This window comes from Mobula hypostoma, chromosome 6 (genome assembly GCF_963921235.1).
Source record: "Mobula hypostoma chromosome 6, sMobHyp1.1, whole genome shotgun sequence".
Classification (NCBI taxonomy): domain Eukaryota; kingdom Metazoa; phylum Chordata; class Chondrichthyes; order Myliobatiformes; family Myliobatidae; genus Mobula; species Mobula hypostoma.
Genome location: NC_086102.1, coordinates 49115222 through 49135083, shown reverse-complemented (window position 1 = coordinate 49135083; position 19862 = coordinate 49115222). Strand labels below are relative to the sequence as shown.

The following is a 19862-nucleotide window of genomic DNA, read 5'->3' as shown; positions in this document are numbered from 1 at the left end:
GGCAGCATGAAGAATAGATATTCCATAGGGACGAGGATGGTTTCCATGATGTGCTGAACTATGTCTACAACTCTGCAGTTTCTTGTGGTCACGGGCAGAGGAGCTGGCACAGTGAGCCGTGATGCATTCTGAAAGGATGCTTTATATGCTGCAAGGGTCGATGAGGACAGGCCAAATTTCTTTAGTCTCCTGAAGAAATTGAGGCATTGGTGAGATTTCTTAGCTGTGAAAATGGGACAACATAATATAGAAAAGTGAGAAACCATAGATCGTGGATATAAAGTCCCAGAGGGAAGAAATGGGGAGGGGGAGGACAATAGGCAATTACTGTTATGGAGAGAGATAACATACCCAAGGACTGACAAATGAGAGAAAAGGTGCATGTTTCATGCACCTGGTGCTGAGTTGTGGGGTCCAGTAAGTAGGATCAATTTGGTTGGCAATACAATTTCCTTTCTGTGGGGAGCATATTGCTTCTTTGTAGGAATTTGCTTTAATAGGAAAGAGGGAGATCAGGTTCTGACAAAGGATCTTTGGTTTGAAACACTGGCTCTTTTTCTCTGTCCAAAGATGTTGCCTGTTTGAGTTTTCTGAGAATTTTCTGCTTTTATTTGCTAAACTTGTTGTAAATTCAGTCGATCACTGATACTGATATGGGTACTGATTGTGGATGATCAGCCATGATCACAGTGAATGGCGGTGCTGGCTCGAAGGACCGAATGGCCTACTCCTGCACCTATTGTCTAGCACCGTGTAAATGCATACTAAACCATTCAGGAAGCAATAGTTCTAGAAGTACAGCAAAACACACAAAATGCTGCAGAAACTCAGCAGGTCAGGCAGCATCTATGGAAATAATTAAACAGTTGATGTTTAGTCTGGACCCTTCTTCAGATCTGGAAAGAAAGGGGGAAGATGCCAGAGTGAAAAGGTAGGGGGTCGAGAAGGAGGACCAGCTAGAAGGTGATAGTTGAAGCCAGTTAGGTGGGAAAGGTAAAGGGCTGGAGAAGAAGAAATCTGATAGGAGAGTAGACCATGGGAGAAAGGGAAGAAGGAGGGGCAACCTGGGGGAGGTGAGGAGAAGAGATAAGAGGCCAGATTGGGAAATAGAAGAGGAGAGAAGCGGTGGAATTGTTTTCTTTAAATTGGAAGGAGAGATTGATATTCATGCTATCAGGTTGGAGGCTTCTTAGATGGAAAAAGGTGTTGTTCCTCCACCCTGAGAGTGGCCTCATCATTGCAAAAGAAGAGACCGTGTACTGACATGTCAGAACAGGAATGGGGATAGGAATTAAAATGGTTGGCTACCATGAAATTACACTTTTGGTGGATGGAGCAGAGGAGCTTGACAAAGCAGTCTCCCAATTTACATCGGGTCTCACCAATGTAGACAATTTAAATGTGCTTAAAATTATAGCATCTATTTTATGATTACCTTTGCAATTATGGTAACAAACTAGATATGTTTGCACTGCATGATACAGCATCTCACAAAACTAAATTACAAAATATCCACATTGTGGGGAGATGGATTTATTTTATGGGAGACAAAAATGGCTAACATTCTGCATTTTTTATATAATAAAACTGGAAATACTTAATTGACTATTGTTTGTGTAATGCTACAAAAATGCAAATATTTTAGAATGCTTTTAGCATAAACAATTAGAACAGCCATTAAGGATAGAATGATTGATTGTAAAACTTTAAATATTAAATTAGTAGGATGTAGTATATTGTTCTAAAATATGAAAAAAATTGATTAAACTTACTAAAACGAATCTAACTGATGATCAGGAACAATCAAAATTATGAAGGTGCATTTTTCATAGCATATTTACTTATCATGATTGGAATTAGTAGTGTACAAGAGGATGAGGCATTCCTTTCTATTAATCACTCAAATAAACCAATTCCTTTTAAGAAGGGCTTGTGAAAGGTATTGGAATATTATATAATCAAATATTGCAGACAACATTATTCATTGAAAGTATTCTCTGAAATACTTTTCCTTTTGAAGAGCAATTGCTAATTCTTCTGCATCACAGTTAAAGTCTAGTTCTAATGTTTTACACTTTTTCTTTGACAACATCATAATTACTCTTGAAAGATGTACAAAGGGAAATGAAGTTAAGTGATAACTTTCATGTTTTTGTGGTCAGCTGAGCAGCAGCTTTACTTGAACCCACCTATGTAGGTTCTTCACTTGACCCACCCACGTTTTGAAAACCTTGCTCACTTCAATGTCGCAGATCGCAATGGACAGGAAGTTCAAGTTGGAAGTATCTCCAACGTTAGACAAAAGGACCTGTTGCAAATACTTCTATATAGAGTTTTATGGTTAATTTTTTCTAAAATGAAACCTTGCATGGAAAAATATCCTGATTTGGACAGCCTCAATTCTAAGAAACAGAAGGTGCTAACCTATGTTTGCATCACAAGGTGGCACTAGAGTTTGATTAATTGTATTTGTATGATAGGTCTGGGATATTGAGGCTCTGCCAAATTTATATAATTACTTAAAATATGAATATTCTAATACATCTGCTATGCTCCTCTTCCATTTCAACCAGTATCTGAACTGAGGATCACCTCCCTTCCGTAACATTTTCTTATGCTACAGCGATGTTACAAATTACCACAATTCACCATTATTGAACAAATTCTGAACTGATCCAGTATTCAGAGATTTCTAATAGGAATCCTGGTCAGTAAGCACAGTTGAGCAATCAAAAGTAGGTACTTCTAATTCTGCTAAAGTTTCATGCTAATTCTATAAGTAAGAAAGGTTATAGATGGATAGCTACAATTTATGGACCAAATAGAACATGCAGATAAAACTAGTTTGCAGGGGAACGAGTACAGAATGCACAGAAATAATCTTACTAAAATACAATCTTCATGACTGAGTTACTTCTACCAGTAATGCTGGGATCTAAATACAGGCGAGTTCCTGGGATGGAAAGGTTATACTACACTGGGAAGGTAAAACAAGCTGGATCTATATTCTTGGGAGTTTAGCAGAATGAGGGAGATTTTATTGAAACATACAAGACCCTAAGGGGGGCAATGACATCTTGCGATATTTACACCAGTGGAACAATCTCAAATAAGGGGATACAGTTACAGGATTGGGGAAAATCATTTAAAACAGAGGTGGATAGGAATTTCTTCTTGAAGAGGACCGGTGAATCTCTGGCATTCTCTAGTTGTGGAGGCTACATCACTGGAGGTATTGGTGGAGGAGTATTCAGAGCTTTGCAGATTTGCATGGAAGAGTCGAGATTGGAGGCTATCGGTGAGGATTATATTAACTGAATAGCATAGTAGGCAGCCTATGCCTTCTGCTTTTTTCTGAAGGCTGAAGGCTTCCAATTTAATTAAAGCAGTTAAAATAATTTGTCTGTATTACTTATACACTGGCAAATTAAACAGATTCTGAGCATTCTTTAATTATGTCTCTTTCTGATACAGCATCATGATGAGATAGAAGTAAATTCTTTCTCTCCACAGATTACCGGTTGTAATGGCCACACAGGAGAACAAAGAACAAAAAACAGCTAATTTTGGTCAGCTTAGTGGCCAAGTACAGTTGAAAAACTATGGTAACATGTATAAACTTAAATTAGAATTTTCATTAAAAAGACTAAAGATGCTTTGTCTCTGGTAACTGATGTGAGTGATAGGTTGTTTTGTAATACTTTACCATAGGTTCATCAGTGTTTTTCTGAAACTGGACAAGTCGAACTCGTGTTACATTTTCCATGTCCATATCTCCGTTTGCACTTTCAGGTGAGTCACCATTTAAATAAGGAGAAGATGGTGGTGGTGTAACTCTTAGTGCTTCATCACTATATACTTCATGTGCCACAACATCATGAGTCTGAAGCAAGGCCTAGTTTTCAGAAGAAAATGAAGTAAGAAAATTAGTGATTGAAGACACCAAGCCAATTGTTATCAAGATCTCATCTTCTTATCCATCCTTCATCACTTCCCCCTTTTCATCCACAATGATTGCCTTCTTAATCGATGCCCTTGGGAACACATTCTGTATATATGAAGGGCACTGCAAAAATGCAAGTTGTTCTGGAAATCTAATTTCCGCATTTTTAAAATAAGGAAAATGTTGCTTTGTACTTTAGTTCATTTAGAAACATAGAAACATAGAAAATAGGTGCAGGAGTAGGCCATTCGGCCCTTTGAGCCTGCACCGCCATTTATTATGATCATGGCTGATCATTCAACTCAGAACCCTGCACCAACCTTCCCTCCATACCCTCTGATCCCCCTAGCTACAAGGGCCATATCTAACTCCCTCTTAAATATAGCCAATGAACTGGCCTCAACTGTTTCCTGTGGCAGAGAATTCCACAGATTCACCACTCTCTGTGTGAAGAAGTTTTTCCTAATCTCAGTCCTAAAAGGCTTCGCCTTTATCCTCAAACTGTGACCCCTCGTTCTGGACTTCCCCAATATCGGGAACAATCTTCCTGCATCTAGCCTGTCCAATCCCTTTAGGATTTTATACGTTTCAATCAGATCCCCCCTCAATCTTCTAAATTCCAACGAGTACAAGCCTAGTTCATCCAGTCTTTCTTCATATGAAAGTCCTGCCATCCCAGGAATCAATCTGGTGAACCTTCTTTGTACTCCCTCTATGGCAAGGATGTCTTTCCTCAGATTAGGGGACCAAAACTGCACACAATACTCCAGGTGTGGTCTCACCAAGGCCTTGTACAACTGCAGTAGTACCTACCTGCTCCTGTTCTCGAATCCTCTTGCTATAAATGCCAGCATACCATTCGCCTTTTTCACCGCCTGCTGTACCTGCATGCCCACTTTCAATGACTGGTGTATAATGACACCCAGGTCTCATTGCACCTCCCCTTTTCCTAATCGGTCACCATTCAGATAATAATCTGTTTTCCTATTTTTGCCACCAAAGTGGATAACTTCACATTTATCCACATTAAATTGCATCTGCCATGAATTTGCCCACTCACCCAACCTATCCAAGTCACCCTGCATCCTCCTCACAGCCAACACTGCCGCCCAGCTTTGTGTCATCCGCAAACTTGGGGATGCTGCATTTAATTCCCTCATCCAAGTCATTAATATATATTGTAAACAACTGGGGTCCCAGCATTGAGCCTTGCGGTACCCCACTAGTCACTGCCTGCATTCTGAAAAGGTCTCGTTTATTCCCACTCTTTGCTTCCTGTCTGCTAACCAATTCTCTATCCACATCAATACCTTACCCCCAATACCGTGTGCTTAAAGTTTGCACACTAATCTCCTGTGTGGGACCTTGTCAAAAGCCTTTTGAAAATCCAAATATACCACATCCACTGGTTCTCCCTCATTCACTTTACTAGTTACATCCTCAAAAAATTCTATGAGATTCGTCAGACATAATTTTCCTTTCACAAATCCATGCTGATTTTGTCCGATGATTTCACCGCTTTCCAAATGTGCTGTTATTACATCTTTGATAACTGACTCCAGCAGTTTCCCCACCACCGACGTTAGGCTAACCGGTCTATAATTCCCCGGTTTCTCTCTCCCTCCTTTTTTAAAAAGTGGGGTTACATTAGACACCCTCCAATCCTCAGGAACTAGTCCAGAATCTAACGAGTTTTGAAAAATTATCACTAATGCATCCACTATTTTTTGGGCTACTTCCTTAAACACTCTTGGATGCAGACCATCTGGCCCTGGGGATTTATCTGCCTTTAATCCCTTCAATTTACCTAACACCACTTCCCTACTAACATGTATTTCGCTCAGTTCCTCCATCTCACTGGACCCTCTGTCCCCTACTATTTCTGGAAGATTATTTATGTCCTCCTTAGTGAAGACAGAACCAAAGTAATTATTCAATTGGCCTGCCATGTCCTTGCTCCCCATAATCAATTCACCTGTTTCTGTCTGTAGGGGACCTACATTTGTCTTTACCAGTCTTTTCCTTTTTACATATCTATAAAAGCTTTTACAGTCAGTTTTTATGTTCCCTGCCAGTTTTCTCTCATAATCTTTTTTCCCCTTCCTAATTAAGCCCTTTGTCCTCCTCTGCTGAACTCTGAATTTCTCCCAGTCCTCAGGTGAGCCACTTTTTCTGGCTAATTTGTATGCTTCTTCTTTGGAATTGATGCTATCCCTAATTTCTCTTGTCAGCCACGGGTGCACTACCTTCCTTGATTTATTCTTTTGCCAAACTGGGATGAACAATTGTTGTAGTTCATCCATGTGATCTTTAAATGCTTGCCATTGCATATCCACCGTCAATCCTTTAAGTGTCATTTGCCAGTCTACCTTAGCTAATTCACGTCTCATACCTTCAAAGTTACCCCTCTTTAAGTTCAGAACCTTTGTTTCTGAATTAACTATGTCACTCTCCATCTTAATGAAGAATTCCACCATATTATGGTCACTCTTACCCAAGGGGCCTCTCACGACAAGATTGCTAATTAACCCTTCCTCATTGCTCAAAACCCAGTCCAGAATAGCCTGCTCTCTAGTTGGTTCCTCGACATGTTGGTTCAAAAAACCATCCCGCATACATTCCAAGAAATCCTCTTCCTCAGCACCTTTACCAATTTGGTTCACCCAATCTACATGTAGATTGAAGTCACCCATTATAACTGTTGTTCCTTTATTGCACACATTTCTAATTTCCTGTTTAATACCATCTCCGACCTCACTACTACTGTTAGGTGGCCTGTACACAACTCCCACCAGCGTTTTCTGCCCCTTAGTGTTATGCAGCTCGACCCATATCGATTCCACATCTTCCCGCCTTATGTCCTTCCTTTCTATTGCTTTCTATTTGTAATATCAAATGAAAAATTACTTTAAAAAATGGAATTGGAATGGATGTGGTGGGCTTTCTCTGCTGTACAACTCTCCAGCTCTTATTTAAATGACAAATGATCTATATTCTCAACTTCAGAATTTTCATTGCATCAGTTAAATTCACCAGAAGAGATGGACCAGATATGGAGCAATTCAATGCATTTGGCTTCTGCCAAAACAGACAACTATTTAAAATTTTAATTCTGAGTTCCCAATATTGCAACAAGATGGCAAAATATAACAGAATGCTTTGCTAATAACAAAACAAGTTGCCAACCATCGAAGCCTAGACAGTGGAATAGCTTTTCAGAAATGTAAATTAGGCAAACTACCAAGGGAGACGAACCCAATGTTTTGAGAAGTACTACAGCTTGAGTGTTCAACTTCTACCAAACTGTCATAAACATCTATCAAGATAATAGTTGATGGATGCATTCCAGCTTCTGAGAGATTTTTTAAGTTGACGAGGATATAAAGAAAGATTACAGGAAAATAACCTGGTATTAAGGCCCAGATTTAATGATGCAAATTATTGATCAAAGACTCAATGTTATTTCCTGCCTTCTTCTTGATTCTGAATCAATACACTGTGAAATATTAAGCAAATTTCTGTGGAAAGAGCATGACTGTTAGAAAAGCAGCATGGAAGCTTAAAATGCTACCAAGTTCACTTGAGAACTAATTTTGTTTCTCTACGGATTTTGTTATTACTTCGAGTCTAGGAAATCTGACAGCTAACCAGTTTATGGATTAAAAGTGTGGGGAAAATATGATTTATTTACTTTATTAAGTCAAAATGATACATTAAGCAGAGCAGCTAAAGCCAAGGGAAACTTACATTATTCAGGCTGTGCAACTCTCAAAAAACGCTGCAGAACCATGGCAATTTACCATGGAACTATATAGGCTGAAGTAAACCATAGTATATTAATATAAGTGTATTTACTGCTCCACGACATCAATTATCTGATGGAAAAAACAATTTATCATACCACCAAACACATACAGTGTGATAATTGTTATAATAAGATAACATACACAGTGTAATAGAACCCTCTGTTTCTCAGAAGAGAACATAATTTAGAACAGTTGAAGATACTGAGGGTATATATTGTAAGAAGATTCTTTGATGAAATTACACCATAAATCATAAAGTACATCAATACAATCCTAACTGCTGTCATGTCAACTGGTTTATTGAAAAAGCTGAAATCCATCTGTTTCCAACACAATTTCACACACCATGAGAAACCCAGCAACTCCTTTTGCAGAACACAGTGGAGACACACCCCTAATTATCAAACATTTTTGCTTTTATGAAAGGGCTGAATTCCTCAAAAATATGCTCACCGTTGCTTGTGAGTAAAATGGCTGTTGCAAGTGTAAAATGTACAACCTTCTGGCAGTTAACCAATTAAAATGTGCACATCTAGGGCTAGAGCAACAATCTGAAAGGAGTGATTTTTTTTTGTGAGACCAAAACAAGAAAGCAGAACTCTGGAGCTACAAAATGTGGTTGGGGCCTCCTTTTTAGATGGTCAATGAGTATCAAAGAAAATTGGTGAATAGATATAGAAACTGAGTACATAACATGCACAGCGTTATGGATACTGTTGAGGGGGATGCTCTTTTAAGGGCTAGTAGCAGTTGTCAGGTCTCTGGCACTGTCGAGTGGCTCTGAGGCTCACAGGGAAAGGGCGCAGTCAGACAGAACAACAGTGATAGGAGATTCAACAGCAAGGCAAACACACAAGAGATTCAGTGGCCACAGAAAAAGTGCCAAGGTGAAGGATGTCTCTAAACGGTTGCAGAAAACTCTTGAGGGGGCATCCAGAGGTTGTTGCATATGTAGGTATAAATGACCACAGGTAGAACAATGGCTGAGGTCCTACATGGTGAGTATAGGGAGTTAGGTAAGAAATTAAAATGCAGGACCTCGACGGTGGTGACCTTGGGGTACTACAAGTGCCACATGCTAGTGAGTCCAGGAAAAGAAAAAAATAGACTAGATTAATGTGTGGCTGAAGATCTGGTGTGTGGGGGCAGGGATTCAGGTTCTTGGATGATTGGTATCTCTTCTCAGATACAGGTGATCTGTACGAGAGGGATGGGTTGCACCGGTATTAGAAGGGGACCAATATTTTAGCAGGGACATTTGCTTTTGCCACTGGAAAGGGGTAAACCAGATTGGTGTGGTGGGCGGAGGTTTGAGAGTGAAGTCGGTGAAGAGACCAGGAGTATGTGCAGAAAATGAGCGTTACTCGAGCAATCAGGATAACCAGGATTCCAGTAAAAGGGCAGACAGGACACTGCTTTAAGTTGCAACTATTTCAACACACAGGAGTTTAACAGGTAAGGCCTATGAACTGAGGGCATGGATTGCTATAGGAATAGAGATATAATAGCCATAACAGAAATGTGGCTGACAGCAGAGAAGGAATGGCACTTCAGTGTTCTGTGATAATGACGCTTTGGGTATGGCAAAGGAACAGGTAAGAGTGGTGGTGAGGGGTGACGCTTCCATTTTGAAAAGGGATGACTTGGATTTTCATAAGTCCATTGACAAGGTGCCACACATGTGGCTGCTTAACAAGCTACGAGCCCATGGCATTACAGGAAAGATTCTAGCTTGGATAAAGAGGAACTGATTGGCAATAGGCAAAGAGTGGAAATGAAGGGAGCCTTTCTGGCTGGATGCTGATGACAAGTGGTGTTCCACAAGGGACTGTGTTGGGACCAATTCTTTTTACGTTATATGTCAATGATTTGGATGATGGAATTGATGGCGTTGTTGCAAAGTTTGCAGATGATATGAAGTTAGGTGGAGGGACAGGTAGTTTTGAGGAAGTAAACAGGCGACCGAAGGACAAGACAGATTAGGAGAATAGGCTAAGAAATGGCAGATGGAACACAGTGTTGGGAAGTGTATGGTCATGTACTTCAGTAGAAGAAATGAAAAAGTTAACTATTTTCTAAATGGAGAGAAAATACAACAAACTGAGGCACAAAGGGACTTGGGAGTCTTTGTGCAGTATTCCCTAAAGGTTAATTTGCAGGTCAAGTCTGTGGTGAAGAAGGCAAATGCAATGTTAACGTTCATTTCAAGAGGACTAGAGTATAAAAGCAAGGATGCAATGTTGAGACTTTATACAGCACTGGTGAGGCCTCAGTTGGAGTATTGTGAGCAGGTTTGGGCCCCTTATTTTAGAAAGGATGTGCTAAAACTAGAGCGGGTTCAAAGTAGGTTCATGAAAATGATTCCGGGATTGAATGGCTTGTCATGAAGAGCGTTTGATGGCTCTGGACCTGTATTCACTAGAATTCAGAAGCATGAGGGCTGACCCGATTGAAATTTACCGAATGGTGAAAGACTTTGATAGAGCAGATGTGGCAAGGATGTTTCCTATGGTGGGAGAGCCTAAGACCAGAGGACATAGAGGGGCATTCTTTTAGAACAGAAACGCGAAGGAATTTCTTTAGCCAGAGAGTGGTGAATCTGTGGAATTCTTTGCCACAGGCAGCTGTGGAGACCAAGCTTTTATGTAGATTTGAGGCAGAGGTTGACAGATTCTTGATTGGTCAGGGCATGAAGGGATACGGGGAGAAGATCGAGGCTGAGAGGAAAATTAGATAAGCCATGATGAAATGGTGGAGCAGATGACATAGGCCAAATGGCCTAATTCTGCTCCCATATCTTATGGTCTTATAACAGCAGTGCTTAGAATACTCTTGAAGGATCATCCAATGAGGATATAACTTAGAACTGGTGTGGTGCGTCCAAGTTAGTTTCTTCATGCAATGCAGAGAGGAACCTACTTGGAAAGGTTCTCCAGCAGAACTCCTCTTGGGGCCCTGTGACCACTATTTTATTAGCTTTATAATAGTTATGGAAAAAAATTAGAACTGGTTCACAGGTGTAGAAAAACAGAAGTCCTGAATTGCAGCGGGGCTAACTTTTTGGGCAGTAGACAGGATCTGGCTGAGTATATTTAAAATTTAAGGAACAAATGGCAATTGGGAAGTGTTAAAAAGTGTCACATCAAGAATTCAGGGGTAGCATGCTCCTCTTAGGGTGAAGGGAAAACATACCAAGTTCAGGAACCCTGGCTGACAAGAGATAATGAGGCTCTAGTGAGGGAAAAGAAGCAACTGTTTGTAATGTTATTGCCGTTGGGTACGTATGAATCCCTTGGTGAAGATGAAGTTTTTTAAGACCAACCTTGAGAGAAATCAGAAGGGTAGAAAAATGGGATATGAGATTGATTTGGCAGGCAGGATTAAAGATAATCCCAAGAAGTTCTTCAGATATATTAATAGTAAAAGGGTTACTAGAAAAAGACTAGGTCCTCTTCAGATCATAAGGATCACCTACATGTGGAACTGCCGGAGATGGCTGTGATTTTTAATGTCTATTTTTTCAGTGTTTAGTAAGGTGAAAATGTATTTGTTTGTTATGTATCATGTCCTATGATGTGACTGATCATGGTCTTTCCATGACCATGATTGTTCTTGGCAAATTTTTCTACAGAAGTGGTTTGCCATTGCCTTCTTTTGGGCAGTGTCTTTACAAGACAAGTGACCTCAGCCATTATCAATACTCTTCAGAGATTGTCTGCCTGGTGTCAGTGGTTGCTTAACCAGGTCTTGTGATATGCACCAGCTATTCACACAACCATCCACCATCTGTTCCTGTGGCTTCACATGACCCTGATCAGAGGGCTAAGCAGGTCCTACACCTTGCTCAAGGGTGACCTGCAGGCTAGCGGAGGGAAGGAGAGCCTTTCACCTCCTTTTGTTCAGATGTATTGCCAACCTTCCACTCCATGGAGAATATTATGGATACCAAAGAAGTGAGGGCAATAAGTAGTGAGGCCTTTGATTATATGCATATTATGAGGAGGGAGGTAGTTGCAGCCTTGAAATTCATTAACGTGGGCAAATCCCCAGGGCCTGATCAAGTGCACCCTTATAGGAGGTCAGGGAAGAATTCATAGAGGCCCTTGTAGAGATATTTGCTTTGTTGTTAGCCACTGGTAAAGTTCCAGAAGACTGAAGACCAGTTAATGCAGTTCCACTGATCAAAAGTGGTAGCAAGGGAAGTACAGGCCAGTGAGTCTGACCCAAGTTGTAGGGAAGGTAGTGGAGACTATTCTGAGGGAGAAGATCTATGATCACTTGGGTAGTCAAAGCTTGATCAAGAAGAGTTGGCATGGTTGTGCGTGTGGGCAGTCATGTCTCAATAATTTTTTGGAGCTTGTGGAAGAGGTATCTAAGGTAATGCAAAGGCTGTTGTCTATAGGGACCTTACTAAGTCCTTTGATAAGGTCTCACATAGCAGGGTGTTCCAGTAGGTTAGGCCAGATGTGATTCGGGGGGCGGGGGGGGGGATGAGAGAGATGGATTCAGAATAAGCTCCATGATAAGAAGCAGAGGGTTATGGTTTGAAGGTCGTTTCTTCTACTGGAGGCCTATAATAAGCTGGTGCTTTGGGGATCAGGGTTGTAACTCTATTATTCATTATTTATGTAAACGATTTGGATAAAAATGTATGTAGCACAATCAACAAGTTTGCTGATGATACTAGAGAGTCTTGTTGATAGTGAAGCAAGTTATAATGATATGCAAAGGGATCTAGAGCAATTAAGGTTAGGGTTAGTTCTTCCCATCATTATACACACAATGGTACAGGGCTAGGGCCCACATTAATTCCACTTCCAGTATTCTTGCTGAAAAAGCATGCACACAATAGGTCCAAGTTAATTAAAATGAGGAACATTGCCACTATAGGAACAGCATTATACATAAATGCAAAATTGTCAATCTCTAAAGTTGATAAACCTTTGCCTGACAGAATAAATATTGGTATATTCCTTGTTGGTTTTCTCCTTAATTCCCTGTAACACAATTATTGACCTTGTACACACAATAAGCTGATGTGGCATAGTACTCCCACTGATCGGCAACTTTGCCATTTTGAAAAATGTAGCTCAATTGTTATCTGACCCATTTTGTCCTGAAGAAATGGATTCTAGATTTTAGACAGCAAGTTGTTCAAAGTGAGAACCACCCCCCCCCCAACCGCTCTCAGTCTATTAGAACTTTGCAAAATCTGTAAAAGAATTTTATAAAACTGCTATTAGCAAAGAGCTTGTCCAGGTACTAGAGCTAATCCTTTTTTGCTCTCATGGACAAAACACAATATTAAATGGATGGAGGAGTTTATTTGGATCAATGATTCGTGCTATACCACCAAAATTTGTAGTCCACCAACATGCTATGTTTTGCAAAAGAACATCCTTCACAATGAAAGCATTATTCTCTCACTCTAATGCTGAACCTGGTGCCAGAAAAATAAGATGAGCAAGATACAAATTCATGAATTTTGGAAGTGCATTCTTGCTGATTAAAGCACTACTCCCCATTTCACAATGATTCATGATATTTAGCACCCGATCATTCAAAAGAGCTAGAACTCCTCTCATGTTGCAGCCTCAGGGAATGTAAAAGTTAAAGTCAAAATCTAAGTCAAGTTTATTGTCATATGCACCAGTTCAATGAAGAGCTACTTGCAGCAGCATTAAAAGAACATAGCTTGCTGGCTACTTGCACCAGCATGAGTAATAGTTTAGTAATCTAAAAGTCAACAAAATCGACAAAAAGATTGCTTTCACAGGTTTCAAAGAATGTTCTCAAGGTGATTGTTCTTCAGTATTCTTCCTATTCAGTGTATCTGGATTGGTAATTTTAGAAGGCTGGACTCATTACTGTCTATTGATATTAGGTTCACTGACCTAAAATCACCTGCTTTATCTTTCACTTTGCTAATTTGCAAAAAATATTAAATTAGCAACATCCTGGAAAAACCAACCACACCGAAAAATTTATGAATATAGACAACAAGTAGTTTCAGTATTATTTACAAAATTGCCTTTCTAAATTTTAAACATCAAGAAATACAGTATGCTTTTCTCATTTTAATTTTAGCTTATTGATTGTCTAACTGCTCCAACTACTTAGGATCATAAGAGTCACACAGCTGTATAGCACAGAAACAAGTCTTTTAGGCTCAGCTGACTCATGCTGACCATAACGCTGTATTGCCTTCTTTACTCGCATCTACTTATGTGGCCACACTCAAGGAGTTATGGACATGCACCCAAAGATCACTCTGTGCATCAATGCTCTCAAAGGTCCTACCATCTGTATATTTCTCCCTTATATCTGATCTCATACTTGTTCAGACTAAACTCAATCTGATTAACAAACCAGGAAACAGAGTTCAAACAAGCCTTGCTGTACATATTACATTTTTTTGTGACAGTAAGCAACTCTAGAAAATTTCTTTGTCTATTCCAAAATCACATCACAGCATCACTGCTCCTTAACTGGAAGAAGACATTTTGGGATGTTGATTGTCATAACGTCTGAATTGTTTAAACAACAGCTATCAGGCTTCTATAAACAGACTTCCTTGAAAATGAGAATCAAAATTTAACTGAGAATACTTGTTTTCCCTTTAAAATGCTTAAGAAAGCAAAAAAGATCTGACTTACCTGGTTAAAAACTCACCAATTTTTAAAATAACCAAGTACTATAATTTACATAGTAATTTGGGCAATGTTCAGTGCCAATTATGCTTCCTTTGTTTGAAGTGTGATAACAGAACAATTCACATACCATAAAATGAGGCCTTGTTAGAATACATTTCAGTTCTTTTGCATCATTATTTTCTGGATAGCACGAAATCTCTTCCAACACCTACAAGATTCAACAAAAAAACAGTAAGTACCTGTAGACCATAATTTGGAAAATTAAGATATGTCATTATTTGAAATTGTGAACCAAAATGGGGAAATAGAAGGGATAACTTCATTTTTAACATTAATGAAAACTATTAGAGTGATCCAAATAATTTTTATGACAGTTTGGGTTTGAGGTGGATTTTTCTGCTGTGCATCCACTTGTCCTTCCGATGGCCATACACTGCGAAATAATTTTAGGCCTGGAGTGTCAAATGGAGAAACAAACCTTAAAAAGGACTTCCTTTCCATTCATTTAAACTGAACTTCAACCCAATATTTGGCTTGTTTATATCTAGAGACAGTTCTTCTGATGCTGTCATGCAAAACCAGTGCTGTACAGCCTGCACGTACATTATTTGCATTGGCAGGGATTCACATCAGTCATTCTTGGCTAAAGGTTGTATTATTTGCATTTTTATATTATGGAATGAGAAAACATCTAAAAGGACGGCTTTCTTAAATATTTCCAAAGTATACCTTCTTATTGTAATAATTTCCACTACAGCAAGGATGGCATAATTTTTATCCTTTCCTACACAAGCCAACAGATGTAATCAAATATGTTACCAGTTTGTTGCAACCACCCAAGTCTAAAATTAAAGAGCATATGAAGTATCCCACACGACATTTCCATTCTTTGTTGTTTTAGTGCAACCTGAGTAATACTGCATATACAGCATGAAAACGGGTCCTTCAATGCAACAAGTCCACCATGACCACCCAACACTCATATTTACACAGATCCTATCATCATCCATTTCAATCTTCCTATAGTCTATCAACTTTGTCCTACCTCTACCACAACCTTCATACTAAGGCAATTTAAATGTTTAGTTAAGCTATCAATACACATTTTTTTTGGGTTATGGTAGAAATCTGAGGATTTAGAGAAAACCCACACAATCACAGGGTGAACGTGCAAACTCCATGCAGATAGTACTGGGAGGTCAGGATCAAACACAGGTCACCAGAGCTGTGAGAAATTAGATCATCTAGCTGTACCACTGTGTGCCCATAAAGCAGGTTCTAGAATGATAGGAAAATAAAGGCGTGCTGCCTTTTTTTAAAAAAACTTCCTGTGTATTATGAATAGATTTTAAGAACATATTCTTTTGATGATTGGTTGTGCTTATATAGTCAGAATGGATATCATAGATTCACAGAGTTATACAAGCACAGGAATACAGGAATAAGCCTTTCAGGCCAACTCGTCTGTGCAAAAATGAACTGTCTACCTGCACTTGTCCCAGTTAGTCATAGAGTGCTACTCCACAAAAACAGGCCTTTTAGCCCATTCAGTCCATCTCGAACTGTTATTCTGCCTAGTCCCATCAACCCACAGCTCTCCATATCCCATCCATCCATCTATCTAAACTTCTCTTAAATGTTGAAACTGAACCCGCATCCACCACTTTTACTGGCAGCTCATTCCATACTTGCAACACCCTCTGAGTGAACAAATAGATCCCCTTTCACTCTTAACCTATGACTAGTCCCACCCAGTCTCAGTAAAAAAAAAGCCTGAACTGCACACAGTACTCTCAATTTGGCTTCACCAATGTCTTAAACAATTTCAACATCCCAACTGCTATACTCAATAGTTGTATTTATGGAGGCCAATGTGTGAAAAGTTCTCTTTACAACCCTAGAACTGTAACCATATAACCATATAACAATTACAGCACGGAAACAGGCCATCTCGGCCCTTCTAGTCCGTGCCGAATGTAGTCCTAGATCCCTCTGTTCCACTGCACTGCTTAGTGCCCTACTGTTCATTGTGCAAGTTCCACCATGGTTTGCCCTCCTAAAGTGTAATACCTCATACTTGTCTGCTTTAAATTTCATCTGCCATGATTCAGTTCTGCTGCAAGCGTTAATAGCCTTCCTCGTTGTGCACTGTGCCCTCAATCTTGGTGTCATTTGTAAATCTGCTAATCCAGTTCACCACGTTATCATCCAGATCATTGATATAGATGACACACAACAATAGATACAGTGATGATTCTTGCAGCACACCATTTATCACAGGCCTCCAGTCAGAAAGACAACCATCTATAACTACTCTCTGGTTACTCCTGCAAAGCCATTTTCAAATCCAATTTGCTACTCACCCTGAGTGCCAAGCGATCTCTGATCTCCGGAATGACAACTTGGGAGAAATGGCAATTCCAGACTAAACTTGAATCAGCGAAGGATGCTCGACAGCTGTGGCAGGGGTTGAATGCTATCACCTCTTACAAGGTGAAATCAAGTGACATAGGTGACAGCTGTTATTTGTGTCCAGATGACTGAATGCCTTCTATGCTGAATTTGACTGTCAAAACATGGAGGAACTGGTACAAACACCCATGGCCCCTGATGATCCTGTGATTTCAGTCACTGAGGCTGACATGAAAGAATCCTTCAGGAGGGTGAACCCACAGAAAGCATCCATCCTAGATGGGTACCTGGCCAAGCACTAAAGACCTGTGCTGATCAACTGGCTGGAGTGTTCACTGCAATCTTTAACCTCTCACTTTGGCAGTCTGATGTACCCAGCTGCTTTAAGTTTACTGGTACTTGGTAACCTGCCTCAATGACTATCGTTCAGTAGCACTTACTTCCATGGTGATAATGTGTTTTGAGAGGCTGATGATGCAACATATCAACTCCTGCCTGAAAACCGACTTGGATCCGCTCCAGTTTGCCTACTGGCACAACAGGTCCATAACAGATGCCATTTCATTTGCTCTTCAATCAATCCTGGAACATCTGGACAGCTCAAAGATGCATACATCAGGATGCTCTTTATTGACTACAGGTTGGCATTCAGTATTATCATCCCTGGGCCATCCGACTTCTCCACCATTCATCATGGCTAATCTATCATCCCTCTAACCCCATTTTCCTGCCTAATTCTGCTCCTTTGTCATAAGGACCAGATATACAAGTATTTGGATAGATCAGGCACTATTAACTTTGTGCATTGTAGGTCATATTTAACTAATTTTGTTTTAGAGATTTTTGAGGAGGTTACCAGGAAAGTTGATGAAGGAAAGGCAATGTCACAAGAGGTACTGCAGATACTGGAAATCTACAGCAATACAGACAATGTGCTGGAGGAGCTCAGTAGGCCAGGCAGCATATACAGATGGGAAAACACCATCAATGTTTCAGGCCGGGACCCTTCATCAGGATTGGTGGTGGATGTTTTCTACATGAACTTTAGTAAGGCCTTTCATAAATTATTGCATGGAAGCAACATTCCCTGTAATTATTTTTTACAGCTGCACTGACCAGCTATTGCTCTGAACAGGAAATCTTTACATGGCCTAAAATTGTGCGACTTTAAAACATTATATAAAAGAAAATTCCAGCTGCGTTAGAACAAAGGCTTGGTGCACAGCAGCGTTTCAGTTTCTGCGCAGTTACGTCACTGCGCAGCTTAGAGTGAACAATGAATGGAATGTTGGTCAAGAAAGTTCAGTCGATTCAAAGTACAAAGTAAATTTATCATCAAAGTACATACAGTGGCATGCAAAAGTTTGGGCACTCCTGGTAAAAATTTCTGTTACTGTGAATAGTTAAGTGAGTAGAAGATGAACTGATCTCCAGAAGTCATGAAGTTAAAGATGAAACATTCTTTTCAACATTTTAAGCAAGATTAGTGTATTATTTTTGTTTTGTACAATTTTAAGAGTGAAAAAAAGGAGCATCATGCACAAGTTTGGGCACCTCAAGAGATTTGAGCTCTCAGATAACTTTTACCAAGGTCTCAGACCTTAATTCGCTTGTTAGGGCTATGGCTTGTTCACAGTCATCGTTAGGAAAGGCCAGGTGAAGCAAATTTCAAAGCTTTATAAATACTCTGACTCCTGAAATCTTGTCCCAACAATCAGCAGCCATGGGCTCCTCTAAGCAGCTGCCTAGCACTCTGAAAATTAAAATAAATGATGCCCACAAAGCAGGAGAAGGCTATAAGAAGATAGCAAAGCGTGTTCAGGTAGCCGTTTCCTCAGCTGGTAATAGAACATAGAATAGTACAGCACAGTGCAGGCCCTTTGGCCCACAATGTTGTGCTGACCCTTAAACCCTGCCTCCCATATAACCCCCACCTTAACTTCCTCCATATACTTGTCTAGTAGTCTCTTAAATTTCACTAGTGTATTTGCCTCCACCACTAACTCAGGCAGTGCATTCCACGCACCAACCACTCTCTGAGTAAAAAACCTTCCTCTAATATCCCCCTTGAACTTCTCAACCCTTACCTTAAAGCCATGTCCTCTTGTATTGAGCAGTGGTACCCTGGGGAAGAGGTGCTGGCTGTCCACTATCTATTCCTCTTAATATCTTGTATAACTCTATCATGTCTCCTCTCATCCTCCTTCTCTCCAAAGAGTAAAGCCCGAGCTCCCTTAATCTCTGATCATAATGCATACTCTCTAGACCAGGCAGCATCCTGGTAAATCTCCTCTGTACCCTTTCCAATGCTTCCACATCCTTCCTATAGTAATGTGATTAAGAAATGGCAGTTAACAGGAATGGTGGAGGTCAAGTTGAGGTCTGGAAGACCAAGAAAACTTTCTGAGAGAACTGCTCATAGGATTGCTAGAAAGGCAAATCAAAACCCCCGTTTAACTGCAAAAGACCTTCAGGAAGACTCTGGAGTGGTGGTGCACTGTTCTACTGTGCAGCGACACCTGCACAAATATGACCTTCATGAAAGAGTCATCAGAAGAAAACCTTCCCTGCGTCTTCACCACAAAATTGAGCATCAGAAGTTTGCAAAGGAACATCTAAATATGCCTGATGCAGTTTGGAAACAAGCCCTGTGGACTGATGAAGTTAAAATAGAACTTTTTGGCCGCAATGAGCAAAGGTAGGCTTGGAGAAAAACGGGTGCAGAATTTCATGAAAAGAACACCTCTCCAACTGTTAAGCACGGGGGTGGATCGATCATGCTTTGAGCTTGTGTTGCAGCCAGTGGCACAAGGAACAATTCACTGGTAGAGGGAAGAATGAATTCAATTAGATACCAGCAAATTCTGGAAGCAACATCACACTGTCTGTAAAAAAGCTGAAGATGAAAAGAGGATGGCTTCTACAACAGGATAATGATCCTAAACACACCTCAAAATCCACAATGAACGACCTCAAGAGGCACAAGCTGTAGGTTTTGCCATGGCCCTCACAGTCCCCTGACCTAAACATCATCGAGAATCTGTGGAT

General features: G+C 40.1%; 1 protein-coding gene across 8 annotated transcripts in view; it reads right to left on the bottom strand.

Annotated features, from left to right (window-relative positions):
• The window catches only part of caska (calcium/calmodulin-dependent serine protein kinase a), a 415030-nt gene that overhangs the window by 57117 nt on the left and 338051 nt on the right, over positions 1-19862 (bottom strand). For all 8 annotated transcript variants that reach the window (XM_063050785.1, XM_063050787.1, XM_063050788.1 and 5 more), the window contains exons 13-14: positions 14530-14610; positions 3707-3895 (exon numbers count right to left, since the gene is read on the bottom strand). In XM_063050785.1, coding sequence (XP_062906855.1) covers positions 3707-3895; positions 14530-14610 — 270 coding nt within the window. The remainder of the gene's footprint in view (positions 1-3706; positions 3896-14529; positions 14611-19862) is intronic.